Here is a 19,125-nt window from a genome sequence, read left to right as displayed (position 1 = left end):
AGCTTATGTTACAATTTGCCTGGTAGATAAATGATTTGTAATTGTTGCCATTAGTCCGATGTAATCAGTAAGAAGACGTATTACACATGGATTGGGAGACAGCAGGTCTCTTAATTAAATGTTAAGCCCCCCTTTCCTTCAGACGGCGATCGCCGAACAACCTTTGAGCGACCAAAATCGAACAACAAAACACACAAATAACTAACGTTAAAACAAATTCGTGTATAAAATTTGTCGAGCGATCTATCAAACTTTGGCCGCCCAGCGGACGTAACCTGTAGTGAAAGCGTTTGTAACCTTAGGGGGTACTTGAACGTAATAAGGGTTACTAAACTTCTCAGTATGTGACGTGACTCTTCGATCTCCCTGCTAATAAACGCACATACGAGGGGTTCTCGGCCTCACCCAGAAATAATAAGCACAACTCAAATTTTGAGGCACAACTTCATAGTATGGAGCCTTTTATCAATATCCGCCACATTTCAAATCACTGCAGTCATTACTTTACAGGCATTAGTTTCTTGCAAATCAGAAGGTAAGTGGCGAGAAAAAAGTGGTGTGAATTGTGATCAGACATGTGTGGGTCGAGTTCCCCATGCCGTAAATTAACAAAAGACATTGTCAAAATGTCTGATAATGATTCTCTTCCTATTTCAAGCAAAAAGAATTGGGCGTCTGACTTCCAGCAGCGCAATTTGACCCGCACACCTCAGGTTAGGTCAATTGTCCACGTTTTTTCCTTCTCCCTTACCTAACATTACTGGGTGTCGCCTGCAAAGTAATGATCATAATAATTTGAATTTTGGTATATATTTATATGAGACTTTATACTGGACATCTATGCTTCGAAATCTGAGCTGTGCTTATTATCTTATCTCCATGAAAAATGGAGATATAGTTTTGGGTGTGTCTGTGTGTGTGTGTGTTTGTGTGTCTGTGTGTCCGGATTTTTGTAGTGAGCATAACTCAAGAACCTCTAAATGGGTTACAATGATATTTGGTTTGTGTGTAGGTGTTGGGAAGACAAAGGTCAAGGTCAATTTTGCGCCCCCTGGTATGTGACCTTGGTACTGCAGCAGAAATTCATTTTTTGGATCTTTTGAACTGGATGTGCTATGGTCTTGATTTTTGAATGAAAGATAGCTTGTGGCATAAGATATATGTGGTGTACATTTCGTCCCCCTAGCAGGTTGCTCTGGAACTGCAGGGGCATTTTGTCAAAATCTTCTAAGGATGATAACTGAAGAAGGGAATGACAAATTTATATGATATTTGGTATGTAGGTAGCTTAGACAGATATGCACATCGTTAAATGCAAATTATGCAATTGACACTTAATTTGCATATTTAATGAGGAAAATCGGTATTTGCAGTGTTTCCTTTATAGAACACAAATACATGCAATACATGTAGTTTGTGGCAGGTGGAACATTATCAGATACCAATTATGCAAATAAGTCCTTAATTTGCATAATTTATGCAAAAGTGCCATAATGCATCGATGTGGTAAATGATTGGACAATCAACATAGTGACCATGCGCGGCGTAAGTTATTTACAGGTGTACATAACTAGGCATAGATTATGCAAATGCAAATGTCATTTACATAATCAGACTATTTCATGGAGATATGAGGTCTCCGAACTCTTGTTATTTCTCGGTAAAGCCGAGGACTTATTGATAACCCCGCGTACATGTATAAAGCCTTATATGAGTGTGTACCAAAATTCAAATTATTGTGATCATTACGTTGTAGGCGACACCCAGTAACGTCAGGTAAGGGATAACGGAAAAAAAGTGGACAATTGATCTGCAACCTGAGGTGTGCGGGTCAAATTGTCTGATCACACTTCACCCTTCTTTTTCTCGCCACTTACCTTCTAATTTAGAACAAAAAACGAATGCCGGGAAAGTAATGACTCCGATGATTTGTAATTTGGAGGATATTGATAAAAGGCTTCATACTATGAAGTTGTGCCTCAAAATCTGAGTTGTGCTTGTTATTTCTGGGTTAGGCCGAGAACTTATTGATCACCCCTCGTATCAGTAGGGCGCACGGGAAGAACATGAAGGCAAATGTATGTACATGTCTTTTTCTTTCATTCTTTCCTTTACTTTTACCCTACTTAACTGATTTTTTCAACTTCAGAAGATTTTTTTTCAGATATCAAGGGTTGCAGGATTTTTATTGTCCTATTTTTCTAGGGATAGTGTCTGGATAAAGTGAATCCACTGTTGGTTCTGAATAATGTCTGATGCACTCATATTTCTGGGGGCAGTGCTCTCCCGCAGCCCCCAGTCTACCTGAAATAGAACTACAGTAGAATCTACCAACATCAAGGTCAGAGTCTGAGAGGTGTAAGTAAAACGTCAGGCTCTTTGTATTTACTGTCAGTGACGGTAAGGGTAGTTTAATGGAGCGTCAGGTATCTAGCTGTATGTTTTAGCCTTGGTTTGTTTGGTCTGAATGGATCTATGCTGTAAGTGGATATTCCAAGTGTCCTTCTCACCATTGAACATCTTCAAGGACATCGGAAGTTAATGTGTTTGCAGATAAGATAACGATAATGTTATTGAATTCCCAAACAGTGGACTTGTTTTCCCAGATCTCAATTTACTTGCTCTCTATTGCCTTTGCAACGTAAATTTATATCAGAAAGATATCATTACTTGACTGGATATTGAGTCCGTACGACACGGCACTCTCGCTAATGCACCATGCATTCTTGGCTCATGAAAATTAAAATACTGCCCTCAGAAAAAGCCCCTGAGGTTGGATTACGCTCGAAAAGTTCCACTACAACCCAGCTTGCTCCATTTGAGCGAAATACATATGACACTATCAGAAGCACTCAGCGAGTGCAAAATCTCCGCCAAGTGTACAGAAAGGTGCAGACATCTAAGCATACATATTCAACAGCCATTGATATCTAGACTCTTCACATAAAGGGACCATTTGCTCTCACAGTTTATCATCTTAAGTAGTTTTTTTCAGAAACAGGCATTTTCTTTTGCTCTTTGAAGTCATGAAAATTAATTTTTTCTATTTTCATAACTTCTTGATGCATCCTGTTTTCATCTTGCTTGTCACAGGTAATTAGGAAAAACAAAACTTCAATATCATTATACATGTAAGATCGTCCGACAATTAACGGGCTTAGCCTCCTGTAAATGATTAATGATGGGCGTGTTCCGGCCAGTTTTCTTCGGAGTTGGCGGGCACTTAGGTGATTCCAGTGTTGCTCTTATAGTCTACACGGTAAGTGCAGAGGCGCAGGATGAGGAAAAGTTGAAGAGATAGAATGCTTATCGATTAGCCCTGTCATTGGGACAGCTGGTGCTCTGAACAGAATACAGTATCTCACAGTAAGAGAGTCGTATCTATATTCGTACTTTGTGTTATTTGGCAGTCCAGTTGTACATGTGATGAACATTCAATTGTCGGGTGCGGTGTTTCAAAGAATAGATCGCTTGTGTTTACGTGGCCGGGGATGTTTGTGATAACCTCATGCTGCATCAGATACCTTGCTAATCTCCAAATAGATGTGTAGTTTGGCTGTGTTTTTTTTTTTTCCTTTGCATGGCTCGTGTTTAGCGTATTTTGGGTGGTCTTTTGGTTATGTCCACGAAAGGTTCACACAAATGACGTAGGGGAACAAAGCCAGAAAAGAGCCAAAACCTGCCCAAACTACACATCTGCTTCGAGACTACCATTTCTTTAGCTGCAACGGAGAGTCGTCATGTGTCAGATTATACTCGTTCAGTCCGGCTTAGAGTGGTGGAGTCTGGTGGGAAGGAAACGACTTTCCCCTCCCCTGGTTACTGCTGTACCGATGTAGAGTTCGCATTATGATGAAGTCGGGCCCATGGGTATCCTAAGGGGCGCCAATTGAGCACTGAGGAATGTGCAGACGGAGAATGAGACGTTATTCAATGTCGGGAACACATCTCGTAATTTACCAGGTTGAAGGTACATTCCTGTCACGTAAAATACACAGTACTACATGTATTTGTAATATTGTATGTTGCTTTTGAAATCACTACTGCGTAAATCCCAAAGTAACAATGAAAATGGAAAATAACTGCAGTCTTGCTGTTGACAATGACGTATACATGCAGGAATCCCACCGGTCCTTGTACTTGTAAATATTGGACAGATAGGAAAACCAAATAACACATGATACCACCTCTGATCGTCCAAAAAGCCTCACCTCCTGTTATCGATCGTGTTTGAAAATTAATCCGATTTGGATAAACACGTCACATGTGTCCTTCATATGAGACTAAAAGGGAATTGTTCCCAGAAGACCGTTACATGACTAGATTGTGACGTGCGCGCAGCACTGTACGGTTTCACTCCCACCCCGTGACACAAAGAGCCGGAACTTCATCTGGCTTGCTGTGGAGAGCACAGTGTTGGATAAATCAATGCTGGGCTCCAAGTCAAGGGGCTCAGGCTCTAAACTTTTAACCTCCATTATAGTCTCCGGAATCAATCATTTCGTTACCGCAGACGCTTCCTACAGTTCGCCGTCTGTAGGCGCTCTATCTTATTTTCATTCCTGTTGAGAGAATTCCATCTCAGTCCCATTTATATGTAACAGCGCGAAGAGGTAACGGCCGCTAAACCTATTCTGCGTCTCACGTAAGTAGGGGAGTTGTGTTTTCTGTGTTCAGCTTTCAATGGCGGCCAAGCGTGGTGTCTATGTAACGCTGGCTTGCCCCGCACACACGGTCCTGAATCTAGGTTATGGAAAACCTCTGCTAAAGACAGCAGACTTTATTTGAGCGTTTGTTTTTATGTCTCCCAGGCTACGAAAGGTCGGCATTTTTAGAATGGCTTTGTGTCAATCAGTGTGGTTATAATTGTAGCTGCAGGCACTAGGCCAGGAAGCTCTTTTAGTGCAGATATTACACCTGCCTACTAAAGAGCTGCCCGGGGGGTAACGTGTAACAAAGTGAAATCCTACTCCTGGGTTACAAGTGCTCTCCAGTCCTTACCCCTCACATTTTGCCTCTTGTAGGTCAGCACAAGTGGACCGGGCGAACAACATGTCGGCGAACACCACAATCTCTCCCACCGAGACAACCGCTAACTTCACCGCCAACTCCACCGAGGATCCAGTCGGGTCCTGTTTCGCCGCCAACCCGTACAGTACCGGGGTCCAGGCCGTTCTGGGTCTGATCACGGTGATTCTCATCCTTCTGACTGTGATAGGTAACGTGTTGGTGATCCTAGCTGTCACCTGCCACCGTAAAATGCGCACCGTCACAAACTTTCTCATAGTATCGCTCGCCTGTGCGGACCTCAGCGTGGGGATCACCGTCCTTCCCTTCGCTGCCACCAACGACATCCTCGGCTACTGGCCGTTCGGCGCCTACTGCGACGTCTGGGTGTCGTTCGACGTGCTGAACTCCACGGCCAGTATCCTGAACCTGGTTGTGATCGCGTTCGACCGATTCCTCGCCATCACAGCCCCGTTTACCTACCACACTCGCATGACGGAACGAACTGCCGGCATACTAATAGCGACAGTGTGGGGGATCTCGCTGGTGATGTCCTTCCTGCCCATCCAAGCGGGCTGGTACAGGGACAACCTGTCCGCGGAAGCCTTGGCGATCTATGCCGACCCGTGTTTATGTATCTTCACCGCGAGCACTGCTTACACCATCGTGTCGTCTCTCATATCTTTCTACATTCCTCTCCTCATCATGCTCGTGTTCTACGGCAACATCTTCAAGGCAGCCCGAGACCAAGCCCGTAAGATCGACGCTCTGGAAGGGCGGATAGAGCAGGAAAACAACCGACGTGGCAAGAAAATATCTCTGGCAAAAGAGAAAAAGGCGGCGAAGACACTCGGCATCATCATGGGAGTGTTTATCCTGTGTTGGTTGCCGTTTTTCGTGGTGAACATTGTGAACCCGTTCTGCGACAGGTGTGTGCCGGATGAAGTGTTTATCGCGCTGACCTGGCTCGGGTGGATCAACTCTTGCTTCAATCCGATCATCTATGCCTTCAACAAGGAGTTCAGAAAGGTGTTCGTAAAGATGATCTGTTGTTACAAGTGTAGAGGTGTGACAATGGGACCTAATCACGCAGACTTGAACTACGACCCGGTGGCGATGCGGCTAAAGAAGAAGGGAGAACATCACAACGGGGACGTCAACGGGGACGTCAACGGCAAGGCTAACGGCAACGTGGACATAGAAGGCGGAGAGGGAACGTCAAGTTCGTAAGATAACGCGTTTAGTTTAGGCGAAATTCGAAAGGGAGCTGGACTCTCATTAAGACTTTAACCAACGGTCCCAAGGGTCGATAGAAAAACCGAGAGGCATATCTAATCCCAATGCCAATAACATTTTCAAAGACTGAAGGCGAGTGTGTATATTGTAAGATTTGCCAGTACAGCATCATTATCATTAGACGATATCAGCGGTGGATATAGAATAAAACAACATAGACTTGGCTTGACAGAGAGCGTACCCAAGGACATATTCCATTGACAAACGGCTATGGACACAAGCACAGCTGAATCATAGCATAAAAACCTAAAAGACCTGTGGTGAAGACAGAGTCTATCAAACCTAAAGGAGTGCATTGTCAGAGCATGTCTATAGAAGATCTTACAAGCAGACTCAAGGAAGTCGAACTCTCAAAGAAAGACTACGAAGAGGAAAAGCACAGAGTCAAGAGGGAAAATCTGTGAAACGACTTGGAAAATATGGCGACTTTTGAAACTCGAACCTACGATGGCGTACAGTGAAGTAAACATTGCTAGTCTATCGGCCGTGAGCCGAGGACACTAGATCGGTTCCGCCGTGCCGACCATGACATGAGTCAATGACATCATTCAGAGAACCACACGGGAGATATTGTTTTCAAGTCACCACGATGACGGCAATACCATGTAAATAATGTACAAGGTAGGAAACAATGTGACGTGCTTACTGTGACTCTAACGTCATGAAGTGTCTGCTTACCAGCACTTCTAAGAAACAGGTACACAGTTTAGATATTATTTATTTTTTGGGACTTATTTATCAAATCATTGTGTGCAAATTTGTCTGTAAAGACACAGAAGTATGTAACAAATAATCAATGTGTAACTTTCATTGTCATTGAGGGTGCTTGTCTACATTGGGGATTGGTGTATTTCAAATGACTAGTCATAAAGAAATGTGTTTCAACAAAACTTCTGGTTCCATGTACAAACTTGCTTCAAATTTGTTTGAATGATTTAACCAGTTCTGTTTTCACATGCATGGTAACATAAAAAATGCAGCATATAGCGTAGCAATGTTCAGATCATGACACGGGGACAGTGTAATAATACATTCTTTTTCCGAAAGGATCCTCTTTGCTATAAGGCAACAGGGCAATAATGCATTTTTTTCCATTTCCGTTTGCGTGCAAGGTGAAAACTTAATACGTTACTTATTCGTAAGTGATACAAACCTTAGATAGATCTAACGTGTTATTGATCGTGATTCGGACCACTGTTGTGACCGATTTCCATTGAAAGCGTCTTGGTAATGGTAACCGAATTTGTATCGTCAGGTGTCAGTGACACCAATTATAATGGTTGTCTAAAAATAAACGAAGTATGATCCTTCATAAACAAGTCGCATACAAATGTAGACTATACTAAATAATGGACTAAAAACTTCAAAACATCAGAGCACTCAGGACAAAGGCAAAGGATTCTGTGCTGAATTCTGTTTTGGAAACGGGGATGACCTATTTCAGTAACATTTCAGTAACAATTGAGGCGTGTCAAAAACACATGTCTTACACCAATCCTGCTGAACTAAATATATCTACACCATTCAATAAATTTTCTTTGCAAAAAGGGTAGACTATAGTCATAACCACCACGAAAAGAAGATTAATGAGTCCCTTGCCCTTAGACTGAGTGAGTTCATGTTAGACAACAATAATGGGTAACCACATGAGGACACAACAAGCAGGGTGTTGTTGTCAGGTTTTGTTTGTGTAGCTGAGATGAACAGCACTGATCTCTCATTAGCGGAAACCGATACCCTTCCACGGGCTGACCTACCAGCTCCAGCACCTTTGTTCTCAGTGAGTCTCGGGTTACCTATCCTTGCAGAAAGGCATGTGGGGCAGAAGGATCACAACACTTCTGGACAACACTTTCTGACCCAGTACCCACTTAGATACAGCACAGTGTTTATAGGTGCAATATATCTCCAAGCAAGTATTGGGTAGAACGTCCCGTGTTTCTGCTGTTACGTTTTCGTCACATGCGGTTATGTGTCAGAGGGGATGCCAGCATTTGTTTGGGGAAGCTGTGCTTGGACTAGGAACTCACTGGTCAAAGCTAAACCCTTTTGGCACTTAGATGTTGGACTCATCAACAATACTAATACAAAACCTGCTGTCTCTGTAAAAGTAGTTTTGACTCCATATGACTACGTCTCATTGGCATTGGTTAAACCGGTTGTCATTTTGACGCCAAAATGGCTTCATTTTTCTGATTGAAAAACTAGTCCTGATTAGACCGCGGTCACATACGTCGTGCAATCGCCGCACGCTTTAATATCACTATATGATAATAGTTTCAAGTAGGCTGTGACAAGTCAACCACTGACAAGGATCTAAGACAGCCTTTTGTGTAGCAAGACAGCTGTACTTTGCAGGGTTGTACCCAAGATGTCCTCGGTTAGCAATCGTACGATGATCGCAAGGCAAGCATTGGGATTCTGACCAACGTAATCGGTTTGAAGGTATAAGGTAGATCTACTAGGTAGGAGTATTTGCTGACTGGTGCTTTCTCTGTCAGATAGCTGACTCGCACTGTAGACAGGATCGAGGACATTAGAAAGTTCAGAACAAACTACGTTGGCAAGTTTCAAAGATTTGTCCTGTAGGAACCACCACTGCCACAGACAGCACCCACTCCAAAAACATAGCACATTGACATTTACGTCCAATTTCCCGGACGACCGTAAGTCATTAGTATTAGTGGGAAAGCGTAAATATCCGGACCAACTACAGTTCACTGACGTCACCTCATCTACTAACGAGGTCGGATGTGATGAAAGGCGCATGTCACAAACAGGTGTTAGTTCATGCAGTGAACAGTGCACGCACTCCCACAGAATCACAGCCCCGCTGTGGGGAGCTCTCAGGTTACATGTGGACAGGTTTGTACGGCTCATCTTCTGAAAGGTCAAGGCAGAAACGGTACACATGTTTTACACAGGCAGATGAACGTGACTATCTGTTTTGACTAATGAGCTTAAGCTTCGAGAACCCTTCACAGGTCAGTTCCGTTTGATCTCTCCACCTTGTCCCATCGTCATGGTGAGGGTCGGGGAATCTTCAGCACCAGCTTGATTACTACTGATATAAAGTCAAGAAAACAAAAAAAAAACACGTGCACTGTTTACCGTACGCATACTTTACATAGTGCACAAATTGATAATGATAGGGCGTGCAAAAATAGCATCTTTAGTTACCAGCCTTGTGCTCCACCCCCAATGTTATGTTAGGTAATGGGTGGTGCCCTTTTATTGCTACAGCAGAGAAGGTTGTAGTGGGTCTGACGCAACAATGAATGGCTGTTGAGTCCACTCTAATGGTGATTTTTTTTGATTTTCTGCTGCTGTTAGAAATTATGAACCTTAAAGTAATAACAGATGGACTAAAAGCAGAAAAATGCTAAATGTTTTATTTTCTATTTTTAGCACCTTCCATCTGTCAGCCGTTGAAAAACAATGCCAGGCTAGAACGTACTGTACCACTACTCCATGTTCTGTATACAGGAAGCGTACTGAGGGACGTTTTCAATGTGTTATGTTATTACCACAGAAGACCATGTGTCTGTAAATTGTACAATAGCTATTGATTTTTTTCAATGCGTATCACATTGCATAAAACATACCTCCCTTTTCTGCTTGAAGAAAGTTTACTACCTGTGCGTACGGTCAATCAACTGCTGGTGTTCCACAGATCTTAGAGATATGAACCCCTCAGCATTATACATGGCGCAGCCAAGGAGATGGTTTAAGTCTCGTTGTACCGGAGATACCATCGACTTATAATTGCCAAACGTTTGCGAAGACTCCCATAGGTGTAAGTTATATTGGTCTTGGCGTCCGCCAAGATGCAGTAAACATAACGGCAGAGAACTGAGAAATTACGCTGCATCGAACAACTGGCGTATATAACTTATAAGAGCTCTCAATTAATACAGCCACCATCTCTTTCCAGTATTCGTATTACTCAATTTGGTATAACAAGCTGCTTAGTAAGAACGCATTTTGTAATACCAGCGGATGACTAGGATACAACAGCGTTTCATTAAATTGGTGAATGTTTTCATAGTGTTAAGTATAGAGAATGTTTCAGTCATGACAATCATACAATTGTGTGAACTATGTAAATGTCCATTTGGTGAAGTCAGATGTAGAAGCCAGCTGCTTGATAACGCAGAATGCAGTACATGTAGTTCCAGTGGTTACCCATTTCGATGATGAACTTTTTGAACACTGTATTTGTTTCTTATGTACGGTTGACGTCATGATGTACTTAATGTATATACACATATTACGCAAATAGTATATCCGATAGCTTTGATTTTCTGTAACTGTTATTTGTTGACTGGTGATACAAAACGTTGTGATGTCGCCAGTCTTGAATGGTATCTAAGGAAAACTTTGATTTCTCATGATGATATAAGGTTTGTGTATTTGGTACGGTAAGATTTGAAACAATTGTTTTGTAAATCTTTCGTGGTCTGATCAGCTGTCTTGTCAAGTGCCATAAATAATTATGATAATGTGTTATAAGTATTTTGAAAGACTGGTGTCAGCTGTATATGTTACTGTCATATTCTAATCAGATTCTATGGAATTGCCTGACGGGATTTGTATGATATTGATGCTAATAAATGGGACGGCGAGACAATGCCATTTGCCGTGTAATCCTTCATATCTCAAACGATAGTCACAAGTCATTTCCATGCCAGGATATTGATATCAGGATTCGGAAGAAAATTTTGTTTGCAGAATTGCATCTCACAAGGTGACGACTGCTTTGATAAACATCTAATTGAAAGTAGATAAAGAGACACTTACAGCAGCGTAGCGAATAGTTTGACCCATCTCATAACATTGATCATGCCCCCCCCCCCCCCCAAAAAAAAAACAACAACTGGGTTTTCGATCATCACCAATTGAGATTTGAAGAAAGTCAACCAATTACCATAGGCTAGTAACCTTTATCCTATTCTGGCGTGCAGACCTCTCAGGCTTGCTAATTACCTGCAGGTTACAGGTACCAAAGGCATTGTAAACAACAGCCCCAAAATCACGTTCCAGGCGTGTTAGACGTACAAGGCATTGTGTACACAGCCCGATCCATGCTCCTGTTCAGTCGCTATGTATATATACAGTGCAGCTGTACCGTAGCACTCAAACACAAAAGGACGACCATTCAGAAAGTAACACGATCTGGGATGAGACCAACCACGAAAGGACAGACAGGCGGATCAGTGATAATGTAAAGCCCACGTCACATAGATTCTACTTACTTTTCTCTTTTGTCTCTTTCAAATCCCGAAGACAGTCATGATCAGTACTACAGTCAAACCTGTACAGGTGTTTACTTCTACATAAAGGCCCATGGCATTTACACGAGAATCGGAATCAGCCGAAATACCGTCTTCCTGAGTATTTGTAATGTATTCTAGAAATTTTTACTGTATTCCAGATATGTGTGCCCTTTCTTGTGGACGTCTCGAATGTTTCATTTATAAATATGTACTTCGAATGTCCAGGAATGTACAAGAATTGTCATTCAGACGGCATTTCGGCTCATTCCGCCTCTCGTGTGATGATGTATGAGGTCCATTTGGAATGTGGCACGAATTTTGCAAATTATTCATCCTGACGGGTTCTGCTTGATTTCAGTGTGAAGGCCTTATTAGTACCATCTGACCATTAAATGTGACCACGTTTTGACGGTCCCTTAGCATAATCTTCGCCACTGACATAGGCACGAAGAATACTGTCTGTAATGCCTACCAGTTCACAAGGCCTTAAATTGGTCCCCTGGTCCCGTATCGGTTGCCCCATATCGGTAGTATGAATTGGAATGACACAAATACGAGTCACGTGGATTTGTAGCATTAAATCAGTGCAAGGTAGATAGCCATAGATCTTCCAGGGCCTTGCAAAAAAACGGAACTAGATAAATCAAGAACAACTATTTGACTGTTAAATGAACCATTGTATACCAATCCAACAAAAATTGGTAGCTGTCTTTTCAAACATTCACCAATACCCAAGATGACCCCGGAACTACAACAAAACTGGTGGTATAAGGTACGTAGTCCAGCCACAATATTGTCCCAGCGAAACGTAGTTGTTGCACTCCCCATGAGAAGTCCTTCTATATTACCACTGTGCACATGCACCAGCACGAGTAATAATACACAACAGTGATATATATACCGTATGGTTATATAATATCAGTGACGAAATATTACCTCAGGCCGCTTGATTATGATATCGAACATGTATCGTCCCTACTATCCTGGGTTAACGTTCGACTTTTGTGGAAAGGACTTCTATGTAATCAGCCAAGCGGAGATATTGTAATCCCCAGTGCACAGAGACACACCCGCTAGTCGGATAAAGGCCATGCGCGACACACAGCAATATAAGAGCTAGCGCGCGACCACTCGGGATTACGTGGTCTTGGCCCAGGAAACGTCATACATTTACCACCTGTAACCAGTATCCAACCGTGCTTAGCGTAGAACAACAATTCATTCTGGGCAGACATGATTATAAAAACTATGAATATCGGCTTTATACCAAATTGCATGAGCCTGCACGAATGAGTAAATCCACCACCCATGGTCTCGAGTCGCTAGGTTATGTTTGTTCTCATGTTTGAAAGAACACCTGAGTTAATAGCGACCCCTGTCAAACTCCGTTTGAACTCCAGAATTGAATGACGGTAACTTTACGTGCTTGTCAATACTGAAATTAATACATCCCTCCATCAGTCTTCAATTTGTACGTGACGTTTGTTCGTTTGATAATATATCACAAACAAGACGCTATTAGCTAGTGCAGTGATAAGATGTCCACAACACGAACTAAAAGATATTCCCAGGATTAATCTACCTTTTTAACAACGCCCCCCTCACTCAGCAATGGCTGGGTCCAAACACGGAAGTGTTGAAGGTCAATGCGCCCAGGTGTCCAGATGTACGTCAGCCCGTCTTCTACACGTAGAACAGGTAAGGGGCCACATTTTAATCGTCTTTTTGTGATATATACCGAACTCAATTAACAGGTCTGCAAAAGTGGTGCGACCATAGTCCCCTAGAACATAAGAAGCTTTAGTGCTCACGCGGAAAGTTTTGCAACGTTGCACTTAGCCTGTACCGTGAATCACAAGCCTCAGAAAGGATGTAACATCGTTACATGGGGAAGCAAAGAATGACATCGGCACTGTAATAATGCAGTTAATCAATCATTTAATCGATAGATAGATCAATCTTTTAATGTACTGTGTGCACAAGAATACGCTGAGTGTCACGTAGACAAGTTGGCATCGCCACGTACACAACACAACACAGTCCAAAAATTGTAACAACAATATCACAGAATTAGAGGGACAAGGAACAACACGTAACGTGTCCCCATAGAATACCTAAAGGTCAATTTATCCTCACCAGCAGTTCATTCGTCGCAAATAATGGCAACATGGCAACAAGTACCTGCAGCACAAGTTAATGATTACCAAAGTTTTCTCAACAAACGATACTCGACAGCGCCTTTGCAACTGCAATCAATACTCACCATATCAAGTTTCCCTTTTTGTGTTTGAAAAAAAAACAACAAATAAGTGTGGCAATAAAAGCTATTACCATGGCGACGGTTTTATTGTTTTTAAGTATCAATGATTGTTATTGTAGGTGTGTTGTATTTGTGGTCTGTCCTTTCGCCTGGCTGTATGTATGAAGATTGTTTATTGCGATGGATGTTTGTAGGGCATTTTTGTTAACATTATAAATCTATCTAGTGCTGCTATAATCAACATGGCTGACAACGACTTCCGGTGGGGTCAGATCACCTACACTCTGAGGGAATTCCTGGACAGTTTCACCTTGCCAAGGATAGTGAAGGTCACGGATGGGCATTATGGGAATACCGAAGTGGAGTCACTTGCAGCTGGTCAGGTGTGGTTGTAGAGCCATTAATATTACAGATGTATAAAGGCAATGATAAGTCTCATTGACACTTTTGTATTCAGAATTCATTTTGAAACATTTCCAAAATGTTGAAAGACTTCAAACTATTTTTTTTTCATATGTATGATGATTGACACAACTAAGATAGACCGGGCACTTAGTGGTGTTGCATTGAAATTGTTTGTCAGTTAAATAACAGATGATTTTCCTTCCGTCGATCGGTCTTCTTGTTTGTCTCTCTTGCACGATGTCTACATTTTGATGTCCCAATGTCCCCTACGCGTCTGAACCCAGTAGGGTGTTCTACACGGTGCCTGTATGAAGAACTATCTTATGACACCTGTAGATCGTCCGGATCCACAGACAGGTCAGGCAGCTGAGGGTGATCGCAGAGGACAGACACGGCCGCCGTCTCAGCATTCCTGCAGACCGGAAGGGCGTGGCTTTGTTCGATGTCGTATCCGGCGGCAGAGTTCAAGGTGAGACACATGCTTGTTGCTAGTAAATATCTAATTGGGCACTAACATGTTGGGTCTCAAGGATGTCGATGGATGTATTTAGGATATGGTATTGAAATAAGGAGGAGTCAAAATCCTTAAGTTTATAATTTACCCTGGCGTTAAAAGAAAAATGACATACTAAATACTAATGGTGATCCATAAAATTAACGATTTTTTAATCATCTTGATATTCGACTATTTTTTCTAGCGTCATCAACTTATCATTTAAACGGTTTACCTCCCTTTTGGTTTTGTTTCTTAGAATTTGACAAAGACATAGTGGACATTCTCCAGACGCACACGCTGCCGCTGAGGGCCCAGTTCTCTCGTGAGATCGGCTTGAGAAGTACGGACCGGCACGGTGTGCAGATGTTCGGGGAGCTGACTCTACTGGAGACGTACGAAGAGAAATACCTGCAGGGGAACTCCTATTCAGACAGTAAGACTTTAGTACTGATAGTCTGGTTTCCCTGAACCTTCTATCCCACTTCTTTAAGTGCCTTTAAGATGCCTTCTGGGTGGCGAAAACGTTGGCGCGCCGATTAGGCTGGGCATATTAGAACATGCACGGGAACGATCAGAAATCAGTACACATCAGCAAAAAAATCCAGAGACAACCGCCAGCCACCCAGAAACACCCCTGCGTAGGAGGCCAGTATCGGGTCTTGACCCTGACCCCTGGTGGTTTTGACAGAGTCTCAAACTTGTGTGACATGTATTCTCGTCTTCTCCAACACAGGCACGCTGGTTGAGACCGTCCTCCTGATCCCGATGTATCTGACCCTGCGTGTCGCGGTGGCGGAGGGGCTGCTACGGGGCGGCGACAGTGACTGGACAAGTCTGTGTCAGGCTCTTTCTCACACTGCAGACACCGTCAGCTTTGATGACGTCGTCGGGAACGAAGGTGTGAAAGAAAAGAACTTCTGCAGAAGCAATAATGGTACCTTTTGTTCGTGTGTGCACTGTACGGCATATTTCGTACCCAAATGTTCATATTTGTATCTCTGTAGACGTTTCTCTGTACACGAAGACATCAGTGGAAGAACATAACCACATTTACGATGAAATAGAGCCAACCCGCATCCTTAAAGTCTATGCTGTGAGAGATCTGATGTCGTCTGAGGTTCTTGATGTCGGAAAGACGTACGCACCACTTCCACCTGCCCCTGATGAGAAGGAAAAGAAGGGGAAGAAGAAGGAGGAAAAGAAGAAGGCCCCTCCACCTGTACCCTTGAAACCAAAGTCCTTAAGAAGGCCGGCTGGAATTCCACTGCCCGGATTGACACCTCAATCTTTGAAAGGTAAAAGAAGAGCGATTAGATAATCAATTTCTTGCGCTCCTGCACCTTATAATGCTATAAAAAAATTTCATGTCCAATTGTGTGCTAATACCGGTCGGTTCCTTTCCTTGTGTTACTGACAGGTCAAACAGATAAACCACAACAGGACAAAAGACCGGTAGTCCAACGGCGGCCTGCCATTGGACAGCCATCGACGGACTCCTACCAGACCCTGGTGTTTGATGACCCGAGTACGACGTGCTACCAGGGGCTGTACATGGAGGGTGAAGCGGGAGCTGTGCAGGACACAGCAGCTAGTTCACACACTACAGGGAACGTAGCCGGAGCCGTGTCCACACCTGGGATGCCACGAGTCGATGAAGGTAGGTACTTTGAACTTGAATTCCTCGGTATCTATATAGCATTGTACGGCTTTGGATTTGGTCACAAGCTAGTATTATCTGAACACATCTACGTTGAACGTTGAGTCATTTCATAATGGTAAAAAACACGGTAAGTCGTTTGTTTGGCAGAACTTCCACTGATTTGACATGCACACAGAAGCTCGTAGAATGCCTTGTAGAATTCGGATAGGAAGTACCTTGCTTGTCATGATTGCAGCGTGTTATGCGCCATACTTGACGAAATCGTCAACAAGTGCTGATGTATGTATGTCTAGTTCCTGTTTTTCTTGCCCGAAGCGTCCTGAGACAGAATTGATAAAGCGTTTCACCATCTTCCCCTGCTACAGCTGCCCCGTCAAGAAAGCCACTACTCCCTCCCCCGGCAGGAGGGGTACCCACGGCCGTAGTCTTCGCCTCTCCTTCTGTCACACACGCACCAAAACCGAAGGATGAAACCACAAGTACGCCAACAACCAAGGAAAACCTGAAGGAAACAGACTCAGCGCAAAAAGCGGCTAATCCCAGCTCTTCCGCTGGAAGGCGCTTCAGTGCAGGTGGGGAACAACTGGGAGTCTTCATCGAAACGTTCAGTGACATCCCGAAGGACATGAGGACCATTACCATCGCACAGATGGCAGACTGCCTCCGTCTCTTGAAGCTGGATAAGTACGTAGATTATATCCCCATCCTCTTTTTCCATCGTTACATACAAAAACAACTCAGAAACCACCTCCCAAAGACGGACTAAAAAGTTGACAGCATTTTGCTGTGGTCTTTTGACCCCATTTTGTAGACATATGAGCTAGCTGATAATTGGGAGTCCCTCATAAATCTGTGATCTGAATGTCTGGCTTGTGATGTATGCTAACAAGTGAGTCATACGAGTGACGTGTATGTTCACTCACAGGTACATCGCGACATTTGAAGAAAACATGGTGGACGGTGACCTGCTGATGGACCTGGACAAGGCCATGATGCGGAACGACCTCAACATGTCCCCTCTCGACTGTGTCAAACTACTCAAGTTCAGGGACGAAGGCTGGCGTCCAAAGGACCAATGAACAGGCTTTGGATACGCCTACGTATAAATATATTGGCACGCAGAATCGTCCTGACATTTTCGTCCACTAAAACAATGAAGATCACATCCGCGCAAGTCATGGCCAGCTGAGTCAAATATGATGCGCTTCAGTCAAGCACCGCTAGGTACGCTTTTAGTCAAAGCGTTATCAATGGTCGGTCAAACAATCACACTTAAGTTTAATATGGAGCAATTTCATGATGGTCGACGCAGACAGAGATAAAGAAGCTCAAAAGAATAATTAGTTGTTGTAATTGTTAGGTTTCCAAATGTACGACGGAGATCACAGCGCATTTTATCTATTTACATGGAGAGCAACTCTAAAGAGTGAAATCCAGCCCCACGTAACCATGTAACATACGGGCAAATGAGTAGGATGAGGGCAATGTAAAAGGATCAAGGATTATGGTGCCGCCAGCAGTACACGTCTTTATCATGAAATTACTTTTACCAGAAAATATATAATCATGCTTCTCCACGCTTGATAAATAGGGCCTTCACACTGAAATCAAATTAGCAGATTAAAAAAAGTAAATTCGTGCGACATTCGGGGCCATTCGGGTGGAATTTCCAAATGTACTTTATATCCCCTTCACGCAAGAAGGAATGAGCCAGAATGCCGTCAGATCTTAAATTCTTTTCTATTCCTGGGAATTCGTAGTGTATTCTAGAAATTCTCACTGCATTCCAGATAATCTTTTGGCCACATAATTCAAAGTGGCTTGCCGTTTCGGTTCTCCATCGAATGAGATAAGAATGTTTCGAATAATGTTGGAATGCCGTATGTATCACTACAGAAAACACCATTTGAAACCCACAGACTTGTTGGCTGATCGATTTTCGTGCTGTGTAACAAGGGTATAAAGAAGCATCCAGTGCAAAACATCAGACCTGAAGGTTTTTCATGGACACGTTTCTCTGCTGTAGGAGAGTTCCGTACCCTGCCAAAGTTTCATTTGTGATAAACTAGTCATCTGTTACATTTAGCAATGGTCATCACATCGGTGTGCAAGGTCTGAAACTCTCCATCAAGGACCTTGTTAAGGTGTAGGAGATAATCGATTTGAAACGGTGAGTAAAATATCGATTTGAAACTTGTGGCACATACTTGATAACTTTTTTAACCTTTCCCTTACACAAGACACAAGTTTTCTTGTCAAGATTTGCTCTGAAAGTATCGCAAAGCACTCTGGGTAAATGAGTGAATTCTGGCATATCTGATGGCCTTGGTTGCATGTGCCATGTTAAGAAGTGGGCCACACTGATTAAATGGACTCAATCATTGAAGAATCACCGATGAACATTGTTTTGAAAACCCGTTTCTAAGAGGCTCCCTTTTCTAATACCTATTATGTAAATCCCATAGTAACAGTATAAAATGTATAGTGGAGACCGAGAGATGATCCTGTGTAATTCAGATTAATGACATAGTATAATTTTCATATTGCTGGTAAGGTTAGAGCCCTTCAATTTCACGCTTCATGCACAACGAACTGTTCAGCAACGGACCTGTCCTAAAACATCGCAAAGAGAGACTGAACTTAGACCGAGCAACACGCCCAAAATGATGATGAAGATGAATTAGAATTTTCCAGAAACTCCTGATAAGTTCCAGAGGAGAATCAC

The 19,125-nt window shown here is 42.9% G+C and overlaps 2 protein-coding genes across 3 annotated transcripts in view; both read left to right on the top strand.

The window, feature by feature from the left end:
• Positions 1-8,289, top strand: part of LOC118413814 (beta-2 adrenergic receptor-like) — a 12,970-nt gene extending 4,681 nt beyond the window's left edge. Inside the window, exons 1-2 of one of the 2 annotated variants that reach the window (XM_035817358.1) lie at positions 3,327-4,613; positions 5,025-8,289. In XM_035817358.1, the coding sequence (XP_035673251.1) occupies positions 5,053-6,237 (1,185 nt within the window). In that variant the 5' untranslated portion in view covers positions 3,327-4,613; positions 5,025-5,052 and the 3' untranslated portion in view covers positions 6,238-8,289. Of the gene's footprint in view, positions 1-3,326; positions 4,614-5,024 lie in introns of those variants that run through there. The other variant, XM_035817357.1, reaches the window with a different exon arrangement.
• Positions 8,290-13,189: 4,900 nt separating this feature from the next.
• LOC118413811 lies at positions 13,190-18,318 on the top strand. Its single transcript, XM_035817355.1, has 9 exons — positions 13,190-13,277; positions 14,066-14,222; positions 14,581-14,713; positions 14,997-15,173; positions 15,474-15,638; positions 15,745-16,035; positions 16,158-16,397; positions 16,766-17,084; positions 17,326-18,318. Exons 2-9 carry the CDS (start codon positions 14,082-14,084, stop codon positions 17,477-17,479), a joined length of 1,620 nt encoding a protein of 539 aa, XP_035673248.1. The 5' UTR covers positions 13,190-13,277; positions 14,066-14,081; the 3' UTR covers positions 17,480-18,318.
• The last annotated feature ends 807 nt before the right edge of the window (positions 18,319-19,125 follow it).

The sequence above is a fragment of the Branchiostoma floridae genome, chromosome 4, assembly GCF_000003815.2.
Source record: "Branchiostoma floridae strain S238N-H82 chromosome 4, Bfl_VNyyK, whole genome shotgun sequence".
NCBI lineage: Eukaryota > Metazoa > Chordata > Leptocardii > Amphioxiformes > Branchiostomatidae > Branchiostoma > Branchiostoma floridae.
Note: the sequence above shows the minus strand (reverse complement) of the source record. Positions and strands in the feature narration are given on the sequence as shown.

Excerpts from the sequence above, each read along its gene's own strand:
- LOC118413811 (XM_035817355.1), top strand. The coding sequence starts at position 14,082 with ATGGCTGACAACGACTTCCGGTGGGGTCAGATCACCTACACTCTGAGG. Across the intron at positions 14,714-14,996 it reads ATCCGGCGGCAGAGTTCAAG|AATTTGACAAAGACATAGTG; the intron begins GTGAGACACATG and ends TTTGTTTCTTAG. Across the intron at positions 15,639-15,744 it reads TGACGTCGTCGGGAACGAAG|ACGTTTCTCTGTACACGAAG; the intron begins GTGTGAAAGAAA and ends GTATCTCTGTAG.